At 39.0% G+C, this 12,112-nt stretch overlaps 1 protein-coding gene across 1 annotated transcript in view; it reads left to right on the top strand.

Moving 5' to 3' along the window:
* Positions 1–8,899, top strand: part of MDFIC (MyoD family inhibitor domain containing) — an 83,535-nt gene extending 74,636 nt beyond the window's left edge. Inside the window, 1 exon segment of the mRNA XM_041001921.1 lies at positions 6,266–8,899. Coding sequence (XP_040857855.1) covers positions 6,266–6,513 — 248 coding nt within the window. The 3' untranslated portion in view covers positions 6,514–8,899.
* The last annotated feature ends 3,213 nt before the right edge of the window (positions 8,900–12,112 follow it).

The following is a 12,112-nucleotide window of genomic DNA, read 5'->3' as shown; positions in this document are numbered from 1 at the left end:
CAACTTAAAAGAGTTATTGCTGCAGAGATGGAAATAAAGTATGGACTTACTCTATTCCTGCTTTCTAACTTTGGGAGGGAAAAAAATGGATGAGAATTGAAATATGGAAAAAATAGATTGCTGTGTTTGAGTGGTCTGCTGTAGCCAAAATAGCTAAAAACAGGATGACCAAAGCTGCCCTGCAGGTTTCTGCTCCAGTCTTTGGAAATTCTGCTGCTCAGTTTCCTTCTTGGTTTTGTTGTCTGCATTCTTCTTCTTTTGTTTTGTGTTCATTCCTGGACTTAGTGGTCAGATCCGTCTTGTGGATGCCTGGCTGCCAGCTCCTGTAACCCCCCCTCTGTCTGCATGCTTAGCTTTCATCCATGTTCTGGGTTAAGCTTTAGGGAAACAGAAAGTGTTCTGACTCCTGTGTTCTCTTCTGGACTCTTGACAATGCAGGCCTTGACAGGACGACCTGCGCCACGGCTACAGGTGTCATAGCCAGCAGTTCCCGATGAGTTGCCTCGGAGAGTTTGGAATATTGATTGAATTGGAGCAGATAATAGGATAACTGAGTAAGAGAAGCAAAACTTCTATGCCGTTCCCTGGATCTAATTGAAAATACAAATGTACTGCCTAGAGGCAGGGATGCGTGGATCGCAGGACGTGCATGTCGTGTGAGCAGGCCGTTTGTGGCAAGTGGGACCACAGGGCCATTGTTTCCACAAGATCTTTGGAGTTCATTGAGAGGATAGAAAGCAGTGAAGATTATTGTTCATTTTCCCTGAGTGTGGTCTTCCTGCAGTGGAAAATGTGGCTGTTCTGGAGCTTTCTTTTTCACCTCCTGACCTATCTCACTTTCTTCCCCACTAGGAAAATGTTGACTCTCTTCTGGCTGAGACACACAGCCTCGCGGGACAGCCGGCAGCCAGAGGGTTCTCTGTGTGGGAGTCGCAGTAGCGCAGTGCAGGCCAGTTTATTCCGACAGCAGGTCAGCCTGGGGCGGCCGGCCAGAAGCGCCGTGCGTCCTCCCTCTCGCCGAGAGATAAAGCTGCCTGGAACTGCGCTACCGTGCAGTGTTAGTAAATATTTCCCAGCCCCACACAACACTTGAGGAGCAGAACTCCCTGGAGAAGGCTGTGTCCTGGCCCTCTCAGCTGGATTTTCACAGGCTTGGATACTCAGCCTCCTTGGCTGCGTTTCAAGATAGCCAGAGCCCACTTGCAGCCTGCTTTCGGATTCTGTGTAGAGAAACAACAGTGGCAGGCAAACGGTGTCTGGGAAGAGGCATGCCTCCTCCCAGCTGGGGCCCTGCACCGCGGGTAGCAAGCCACCGCCGGGCAGATGTGTTGAAGAACAGGGAACCACTGTGAGTGCCCTGGAGCTTCACTGGTGAGGCTGCGGAGCCAGGTTTGATCTCAAAGCAGTTTCCTAAATTACTAATTCCGCATAACAGTGACTGCTCATGTTCCAATCCGCAGTTGCTTTTTGCCCATTGCTGGTCTATTAGATGCTAATGAACCTGCTTCTCCGAATATAGTTTATGTTGACAGGGATCTGATTAAGAAAGTATTTTTAAGCCTTATAAGTCACAGGGAGCTTTGTTAGAGATTAGTCAAGATAAGACACATGCAAACCTGTATTCATTCCAAAAAAAAAAAAAAAGCTGAAAAAGCTGTTGGTTCTTAGAATTCATATGCTGCTTCCTTGCCCGCGCTACACTTTAGCAGCTTGCTATCTTTGTTCTAAGAAATTCAGCGCACCTGTCAACCCACATCTTAAAGGCCGGAAACTCAAGAAACAGTAAAGGCTTGTTTCATCAAGCTGAGTTGAGTGTGCAAATAGTTCTTTAGTCCCTTCTTTGCAGATCTCTCTTTACTATCACCAACGACGTTCTTCCTATTTCCCAGTGATTTTTTTATCGGGTCCTGAATGGATAAATCAATTTGGGATGATTCATTATAAACTGAATTCTGTGGAAACAAAACTTCAGCCTCCTTTTAAGCAGAGCAGAGCTCCTGGGGTGAGTCACAGACGTTCACAGAGCAGCAGGCTGCTGGGGTGAGTTTCCGGCATTACGTTACAGATGCGCCAAAGTAGCAGCCGTGCAGATGTGCCAGCTGTCACAGGACCCAGAGATGGATGGTGCGACCCGCCATCTTTCGTGACTTCCCTTTGAAGTCGTCTTTTGCCTTTTCAAATCCAGTACTGTGCTAGCGGTGTCCTGCCGTGCACAAGTGTCCTGATAGGCACTTGGCTAGCAGGGTGTTTCTTTGTTTCTCTGTTTACAGTAGCTGTCCCTCTTGTCCTCTCAGTCCCCTCTTGCGTTATGCAATCCTGCCTTGGCCCAGTTACCCGCAGGACAGGCTCCCTTCCCGGAACTGAGTTGGCTTCTCAGAGGTTAAACACTTCTGCCAAAGCATGTCAATAAGGCTGAATAAACCAGAAGAACTGAAAACCTCAGGAACACAGGAAGAAGAATTATTTCTGACAGTGAGCCACATGGATGCAGAGAACCCATTTTTCTTGAAATTTTTTTTGTACTAAAATCATCTTGGATTTGCTAATTTTTAGTCTCTCTTTGCATCGAACAACACCATGGTTTTCATGCCTTCTCTGACCCCTGGTGCCTGTGGCAGTAGTTAAGGTAGGAACTAGACAAAGGATTTCTTCATAGTGTATTTCAACCTTTTCATCTACCTGTGTCATAGTTGAATTCCTCTTCATAAAATACAACTTAAAAAAAAAAAAGAAAACACTTGCTGTGGGGGATGGCACAGTGGCTCAGCCTGGCTGATGCTGCACCTCCCTCCAACAGCCAGTATCCCGCAGGAACGTCTCTTCCCTTCCTGGCTGTTCCACTTCTGATCCAACTTCCTGCTTGTGGACTGGGAAAACAAGGAAGGATGGCCTAAAGCCTTGGGCTTCTACACCAATATGGGAGATCCAGAAGAGGGTACTGGCTCCTGGCTCCAGACCAGCTCAGCTCCATCCATGGTGGCCACTTGGGGAGTGAACCAGTGGATGATACATCTTTCTGTATCTCTTTCTGTTAGAAAATCTGCCTTTGCAATGACAGTAAAATCTTAAAAAAAAAAAAAAAGAAGAACTTTTGGTATATAGGATAAAAAGCCAGATAATTTAACTTATTTGATAGAAATTAGGGATCTGTTTTTCTTGTCATCATTTCTAGATATTTTTCAACAAAGTACATAAAACGGGTGTGCTTTTATAGATACCATGCTTAGTGTCTCTGTCATCTTTAAGACACGTTTTGGTTTGTGGCTTTTTTGGTTGCCTGTTAATAGCTTTGTTTATTCTAAGTAGGTTAAAGTGCTTTCTTAGTATATTATACAGAACCCTTGTTTTAAGACAATGATTATTTTTGTAAGATTTAATATTGACGTAAGTAACGTAGGCTTTGGAATGTCTGCTGTTAATTTTATCACAAGAGTTCCTATGAAATGTCCACATTGCTTTGTTTGCATAACTGCAGTCCTTATTTTCTATGTTTCAGATTTACAAACGTGTTTCTTTAGCTTGAGACATCACCTGCTTTTAGGGTGCCGACCTTGTGCTTTTAACAACACAGGGAGTATTGCAACCGCTCTCCAACTCAGTGATGACTCTGCTCTTACTGAGTGTTAGCATTGACTGGGAACTCTGTATAAAATGTTCAGTTCAGCATAACCCTTGGGAAGGAAAAGGAGCGTGAATGAACGTGGAGGACTGATGGATGGTGATGTGGACATCACGGGACAATGTGTTTGCCACCCCTGCGGTAGCTGCCTTCTGTATCGCAGTGCCCAAGATGGAGGCCCATTTCTTCTTTTTTTCTTTTTGATGAATTCTCTAGGATTTTTTGTTTGTTTAAATTTGGTATGACTTATTTTTAGTTTTTCAAAGGTTTTATTAATATGAAGATACCAGATGTCATCTGTTGTATACGTACAACTCTAAGAGGATAACCATGCCGCTTTGCTCCTTCCCTCAATCCTCATCCTACTTCCCTTTGTTTATACCTGTCACTTTACACTACAATTTTAAGAGCATTATGGATCCCTCCCTCCCTGCTTATTCCTCCATACTTCTTACTTCTCATTTAATTTTTTGCAGTGATATGTCTTCGGTTTTCTTTTTAATCATAAGCATAACTCTTCCCTAAACAAAGAACTCAGTAAGTGGTAAGAGCAACCAGTGCTCCTCTGGAGTGTAGACAAGAACTACATCCAATAATCAAGTCACAAAATATCAATTTCTGTCATATACATTCTTTCTTTTGTCCTTCGTATATTATACGAAATCTGGGAAGGCACGATACTTATTCTTTTGGAGATTGTTGATGGGCCCTCTGGGAAGCAACAGATGATGCCTCCTCAAGGATCTGCATCCTTCCTTTATGTGGGAGGTACTGTTGGAGTCATTCCTGACTTCAACCTGACTCAGCCCTGCTGCCTTGGGCATTTGGAGAAGGAACCAGCCAAACCAGCCAGGTTGGTTCACTCCTCCTCCTGAAATGCAACATCTCTCAGGAGGTGCATCATATGGTTTCTGGCTGTGCTACTTACACATTAACTAAACACTAACCAACTAAGTTAACATTAACTAACATTGGCTAACATTAACTAACTTAACATTAACTAAATTTTTTAATAAATCAGTCTCTGTCTTGGTAAATTAAATATCAAACCAGAACTTACTACTTCTTAGTAATGTTATTAGGATTAAACGAATCAATGTTTCTATAAAAAAAACCTAAAATAGAATTTAGTGTGAATTAAATTTATGTTTTTGAAGTGACAAAAACATCTCTTCTCCTAACTGAACACATTTCTTAATTTTGAAAATATCAAATGAATATGTTTGCTGTGTTGATACTGAATTAGTCATTCTAGGTAATGCAAATAGCCCTACATGATACTTGCAGCTGTCAATTTAAGTTGTAGGAGGTAGGTCAAATGATTAGCTTAGAGCAAGAACATGTTTTTAAATCATTTTCTTTGTCTCCTAAACATGAAAGGACATTTTAGTAGTCTTAGTTTATAAATCTCATTGGTTTGAAGCAGGAATTTGGAGAGATTCATTTCTTGGCTGAGGGCTTTTCGTGCCTGTAGACATCCGTCCTTGTAGTCAGTGGTCTGGAAGGGATGAAGGCTCAGATGCGTATAACCCAAGAGAGCAGTCAAGTTTCTTAGTTGGGTGGGTCACTCACTCCCACTTCTTCATCCATGGGATCCCAGTTTCATCCAGTCTCCCTTCCAGTAAAAATTCACAAGCACTTTTAATAGTGGACAAATGCCATAAACAATGGTCTTAAATGTTTTTCTTATAATTGTTAAAGTCTTCCAGACATAACTGTTTTTTTTCAATTTCTCCGTTCTAATTATCCAAGAATTTCAAGAGAAAGAAATGCATAATATGTACCCAAAACTTGCTGAATTCGAATTTTTTTGATTACTGCTTTTTTAAACGCAGTTCATAAAGTTTGGCCAACATTGTTTAGAGGCTCATCATGTGTTACATCTCAGGAAACAGCAGAAATGTAAGGTATTTTGCCACCAAAGGAAATGTGGGAAAGCAGTATGGCTTGTGTCCTTATTCATATTGGCTCGTATGCACATCCTTTTATTGGAAATAGGAAGGACTTTTCCAGAAACAATGGTTAGACTTAACAGGATAATCTCATCATTTTGGCTTGAATTTGTGTGAAATAAAGGGAAAAAATGAAGCATGAAAGTGGGTATTTTGGAAAGTCAAGCAAGTGAATGCTAGTTTAATGGGTTTTAGTTTAATGAATTAAGTCTCCAATAATATACCAACTCTTTCTTATTCCTTCTAACTTTGAAGCAGATATGTAGAGCCACTGAAGGATATTCCTCTGTCTACAAAGGTTAAGACGTGTTAGTGGACTGTTTTATCCCAATGAGATAGAGGGCAATAGCATTTTGGGAAGACTTGTATATAAAACAAAACAAAACCATCCAGAAATAATACCCAGAACCACGGGCCATTGTGTGGTGTATCATAATGATAATCAAAGGCATATGGGCAAGTAAAATCATCTATGATGATTTGGGATGCAGTATTTTCTTCTAAAAATCCACCCTCTCTAATTTAGCTTAAGGTCCTTTTTTGAGCATTCAGCTCATCAAGCTCTTAGTATTGAATATCCAGGCGATGGTGTATTACAGATTATCTCGAAACATCCTTCTTCAGTCTGCTGATGACATATATTTTGTGTCCCTTTTTCTCTCCTTATGTGGTGTCCTCACGACCGGAAACAAAGATTGCTGTGTCCACTGTATCCTGGCATGCCTGTTCTGTGAATTCCTCACCCTCTGCAACATTGTCCTGGGACAAGCTTCGTGTGGCATCTGCCCCTCGGAAGCCTGCTGCTGCTGCTGTGGGGACGAAATGGGAGATGACTGTAACAGTCCTTGTGATATGGATTGTGGCATCATGGATGCTTGTTGTGAATCATCAGACTGTTTGGAAATCTGTATGGAATGCTGTGGAATTTGTTTTCCTTCATAAATATTTATCTTTTCTTTGTGTTAAAACTGGAGAACCTTTTAAACTTTTCTTGTTAGGGGGCAGAGAAGCATGTGGTAAGATTCTCATGCAACAACCCAGTATTTGCACTGTTGACTCATTATTCTAAGTATTATTTGAAAACCATGTTCTCTCACCAGATGTACTTGGTTTAATATGTGAAAGTCCAACTCTTTATTTACTTCTTTTAAACCTCTTAATAAGCTTCAATAATTGAGGAGCCCAACACTTTCCCCTCAGTTGTTAAGTTTCTGTTATGTTTCTATTTACTTCTAACCATTCTCAGGAGCTCCTTGCTCCAAGTGTATTATTTCCAGAGGGTATTTAAGCTGGATGCCTTATTTTCTGTGTTTATGTAGTCATGATTACAACTTGCCATTCCTGATTTTGCAGTAACTTTGAGACACAAACTCACATGAACCTGGGCACCGCACATTGCTCTCTCAAGATTTGGTGCTCTGGCTTTTGCACCTGCTCAGAAGACCGGAGAACCTAGTGTGTGTGCTTTCCTTGCCCACGCTGCTCCCCACACGGTGTGCAACACAGCGAAAGAAAGACTCCTGCAACGAATGTGAAGCAACAGAAGATACGTTGATGTACAGATGACGGGAGGGAACTCAAGGCTCTGGGAATGCCCGCAGCTCCCAGGACATGCTGGCAGGCTTCAAGGAGGATTTGTAATTTGCAGAGGCCTCGTAGGATAGGTAATTACTTCATCTGCTACTTGAAAGAGTTCTTTAGATTTAGGACAAGGTTTTACGTGGACAGCTTGAACTATTATTGCATTTATTAGTTAAAAGAAATAAAAAGGCCTTCTGCATGCATTTTTAAATTTTAGAGATATCATTTTTTTTCATATTCAGTTTACCAAATTATGCATTTTCTTACACATGATGGAAATGTACTTAGAAAATTTTGGATGAAATTTATAAAATTGACAATGGGTAATTGAAATATCTTTTTTAAAATAAAGAATAGGATATTCATTTGAAACTTCTTCATGCAAGGGATATTTTAAAATTTCACTCTTTTGAGGTTTTTTTTGTTTGTTTGTTTTCTATTTGAAGAGCTTTCAATGTGTTTGTGGGTGTTTGTTGTTTCTTTTAAAGGTTTTCTTAGCCATTGTTCTGTTGTATAAACACAATTCATATTAAATTCAAACCATTCCTTCCACTTGAATTAGAATCCAGTTATCAACTCTGGCCAAATTTCAGGTTTTCATTTTATGTTAGATTAAGTCAATATGTCATGTTACGCAGATCCTTAATTATTTTTAAAGTCAACTGAAAGACCAATTGTAGAGTTCTGAAAACAGAGACTGTGTGCCAGAAAAGGAGAGTCGTTTTTCATCCTTTGTTTTCACCTACTAAGTTTAATCACTCCAAAATTGTAGTTCCATATGACTTCATGTAATTCCTTACAGAAGTTTCCCAAATACACTTTAGGGTTGATAATTATTTTAATTTTGTCTGGACATCAAATTGTTGATAAGAACAAGCATATTTTTCAGAAGTCTTTAACAAATTTATGCTTTAAAAAATTTCTTAACCTGAGGTATGGGAATAGCACCTTTTTTTCCCCCCTTTGGAAACCTGATTTCTAGTTATGTGAATATCATTACAACAAAGACTCAAAAGAAACTTTAGCAAACTCTTGAACCTCCTCTTTATGCTGTTTGCACACACACCTTGAAATTTTGGGGCTTAAGTAAAATTCTAGCACTCAGCTATCGTCCTTATCCAACCCAGAGGTGACCTTGCATCTGTTATGTCAAATACAAGGAGACTTTCCTCCCATTTCACATAAACCAGAATCTGAATATTTGCATATGTCAGAAGTTAACCTGTGCTTATGCATCTGGGTATAAGAATATTATCTGTTCCTAGACATATAAAGTCTCCAAATGATCTGGAACTGTTAGAATATTTGACCTTTTCTCCTGCAAAAATTTCTATCTAAGTGGTTGATCTGATATTTAAATACAGCCTGTTACATTTTGTGATGAAAATATTAACACGTTTGAAATGCTTCTCTGTAGAGAACATAAATGCATATGAAAATTTTATTTTCATATTTATATTGTAGTATTTTTCTTCTGCTGTCAATGTCAGGCAGTCGTTTCATAAACCATTTGGTAGAATTTAAAGAAAAAAGGAAAACAGGCAAATGTGAATATAATTTCCATCTATGTTAGAATTTCTGTGTGTAAAATTGTTGACTTACATGGTCCTCGTGACGAAGTGCCATCATTTGCAGTTCATCAAATTTGGTCTGTTTTTAAATGTGGTAGCCAACGTGAATATTTTTAAACTGGACCTGTATTCTAATACACTATTTTGAAAGAAAATAAAAGTATCTTTTTACTGTTGTCTAGTAGACTTTAATTTCTAATTAATAGTATGGACTTGCATTTGAGTAAGTTTGTAATATATAATCTGAAGTTTTCCTTCATCCTTTTAAATGTTTCTGAGAGTTCCTCATCTTCTAATGTAAATCTTGTGACTCGTGATCACAAATAAATTGTGGCTTATACCTGTCACTTTATAGTACTAAGCATGATTAAATACACCAAAAGAACATGCTCCTTTTTAAAAAAGTATATCAGGATACAAAGATTTTCATCTTTTTCAGTACATTGATTTGCTTTGAAATAATATCTCAACTGATAACAAGTGAGATAGATTTTTGTGTATGCTAAGATAGAACACTGAGAGTAAAATGCTCAAATATCTTTGAAATTGGGAATTAGATTTGATGGATTTCACACAGAAATAAATCGTAGGAAATGTTTCCATCTAGTACTTTGAGTGAAATAGTTTTTGGAAAAAGTTTTTAGTAAAACAATACAATATAACTTCAACATACATACAGTGGAGATTTTTTTTTTCCTTAAAAACATAATGATTTCAATTTTGTGTTCTTAGCCCTGTATCCATGATCCCTCCTCTCCCCAGCTGGGTAGTCAATTTTATCTGAGAAGTTCAAGGAGTAACCAAGGCAACTTTAGGTTACAGCATTCCGTTCTTTATCCAAACACTATCGGTGCCCTAGATTCTGATGTTGTAAATGTCAGACGTCACTGCTTAGCATAAATAACACCCAGCGCAGAAACTCTTGTGGCTTACTTTTGGAATGCTAGTAACCCCAGTGCCTAACAAACAGGTTTGACTGTTAATAAGATCCTTTTTCAGGTGATTTAAGACCTTTATGCCTCTTCTGATTATTTCTAATTTGTAGGCCTGCAGGATTGCTGCATCCAATTTGACAGAAAAAAAAATAATTTTGTCAAGTTCTGTGGTACCAATTTTTTCTTTTACTCTAATGTGGAAGAGCCTACCATTTTTGTTTCAAGCGTTGAGTAGTATATTGATAGGGTTTATTCTGTACTCATTATTTATACTTATAACCAGCAAGAGTGATGGTTTTCTCTGCTTTGGTTGGTACTGGGAACTCCCAGGAAGTCATTTAACACTGGGAGTTTCAATTGAAATCCAATATACGTATAGGTCTATTTTTTAAAACATTTTGCATCGTGGTATTCTTACATCAGAAAGAACATATGATTTTTATCCTGTTGGAACTGGCTTATTTCAGTGAGCAAAATGGTCTCGAATTGTGATCATTTTGTTGCAGATGGTAGGAGTCCATGATGATTTGTTTGTTTTTCCCTTGATAACAAATTTACCTGCATGAGGGATCACCCCCTCTCCTTCCTTCCTGCCTATCTTCTCCTGTTTGTCCCCAAGTGATTACAATGATGTAGTCATTCATTTTATCATTTCGTGTTTAATTTTCTGACATATAAAAGTGTCATGATATAATAAGTCTAGGAAAAGGAAGAAAATGCAGTAACCTAATATGAAAATGTAATTAAGATAATAATGTGGTCTTACTGTTATTCAGGAGTAAGAGCCATGCTGTAAACATCCATTATTTTCCAGTAAGCTAATCTTTCTGTAGAGTTACTCTCTCTCTCTCTCTCTCTCTCTCTCTCTCTCTCTCTCTCTCTCTGTTGTGTATTATTTGTCGTATATCAAAGAGAACATGATATTTGTCATTTGGGGAGTGGCTTTATTTCACTAAGCATGGCGGTTTTAAGCTGGGTCCATTTTGTCACAAATAGTAAAAAGAAATCCAGTAGTTCTAAGGGTGAGGTTAATATTTAACTTACTATTCAGAATTTGAGGATTTCGTTAAAATGGAGGGGATTGTGGCCCTAAAGATGAGTTCTATAATCACTGTCTCTGGTGACTAAGTCTTTCTTATATGTTTTATTTATTTTATTTTTAAGAAGAATAGTCTCCCATCTGTTGACTTACTCCCCAAATGCCCTCTAGAGTTGAGACTGGGTCAGGCCAAAAAATTATGTCGTCCACTTGGGTGGCAAGGACCCAAATACTTGAGTCATCACTCGCTGGCGTCCAGGGTCCACATGAGGATCAATCTGGTGTGAAGAACAAAGCTGAGTTCTGAACCCAGGCACCCTACTATGAGATGTGGGCACCCCAAGTGATGTCTTAACTGTCGTGTATGTTCTTATTCTATTTTATTTTAATTATTTTATGACACAGTTTAATAGGCATTGGTGTTTCCTCTCCCCTCCATGCATTTTCACATTGTGAAATCTCCCATGAACAACATTGCCCCCTTTATAGGACTGTGATCCAAAATGCCCTACATGCCTAAGCAAATTTCTGTAAAGACAATTGGCAATGTGAAAGTTACAAGGATCCTATGCGAACTGGAAAACATGGTCTTTGTGGCAAAAGAAGTCTGAATGCTCCCATTCAATCCAACTGTGACATGAGGATAACATTTTTCACCAGGGCCACAACCACCATGCCTAAGCCTTTCAATGGAATCATGACTCGTAGTTTTACTTCCATTGTTTGTTTGTCTATTATTAGTGCCCTTCTCTGTCACCTCATTCCATTTCATGTTCCCTGAAAGAGAATCATGAACTTAATGGAGGGTGGCTGTGAAAAAAAAAAAAAACACTTCAGAAAACTATCCTTTGACCCACTATCAATATGAGCTATAGATGTGTGTGTTAAAGACAAAGTACAACACTCGAGACTGGAATTTCGTAAGGTTTAGGTGAGAATGTGATGATTAGGAAAATGGTGAAAAACTCAAACAAATTCTAACTTGAGCTTGAAAAATTGAAAAGGTTCTTAAGTTCTGTCTGATGCATAAAGGGGTAGAAGCAAAGGAATTACATTCCAAAGCCAAGAAAGAGGGTGTACAAAAGCTGCTGATCCACTTGACATAGTTCATAGCCTTTTGCAAAGGAATAAAAGCCTGTTGAGCAGGGAACCAAAAGATCTCATTATAGGATGAAGCCAAGCCATATTAAAGCTTGTGCACTAGTAACTATGTCTAAAAACAGCCTGCTGTTTTATATTGAAGCAATACATTTCTTAACTTGGTAGGTTGCAGTGTAAAGCTGTACAGAGCCTGTCCGCTGGATGCTATGCCAATTACAGATGTGGCAGAGTGGTGTCAAACACCTACAAACAGGATCGCAAGCAATCTTAGAGTGAAACAAAAGAAGTTTTAAAATGTCACCTCAGAACCTGGA

This window comes from Ochotona curzoniae, unplaced genomic scaffold (genome assembly GCF_017591425.1).
Source record: "Ochotona curzoniae isolate NIBS_2020 unplaced genomic scaffold, NIBS_Ocur_1.0 scaffold_2476, whole genome shotgun sequence".
NCBI classification, from domain to species: domain Eukaryota; kingdom Metazoa; phylum Chordata; class Mammalia; order Lagomorpha; family Ochotonidae; genus Ochotona; species Ochotona curzoniae.
Note: the sequence above shows the minus strand (reverse complement) of the source record. Positions and strands in the feature narration are given on the sequence as shown.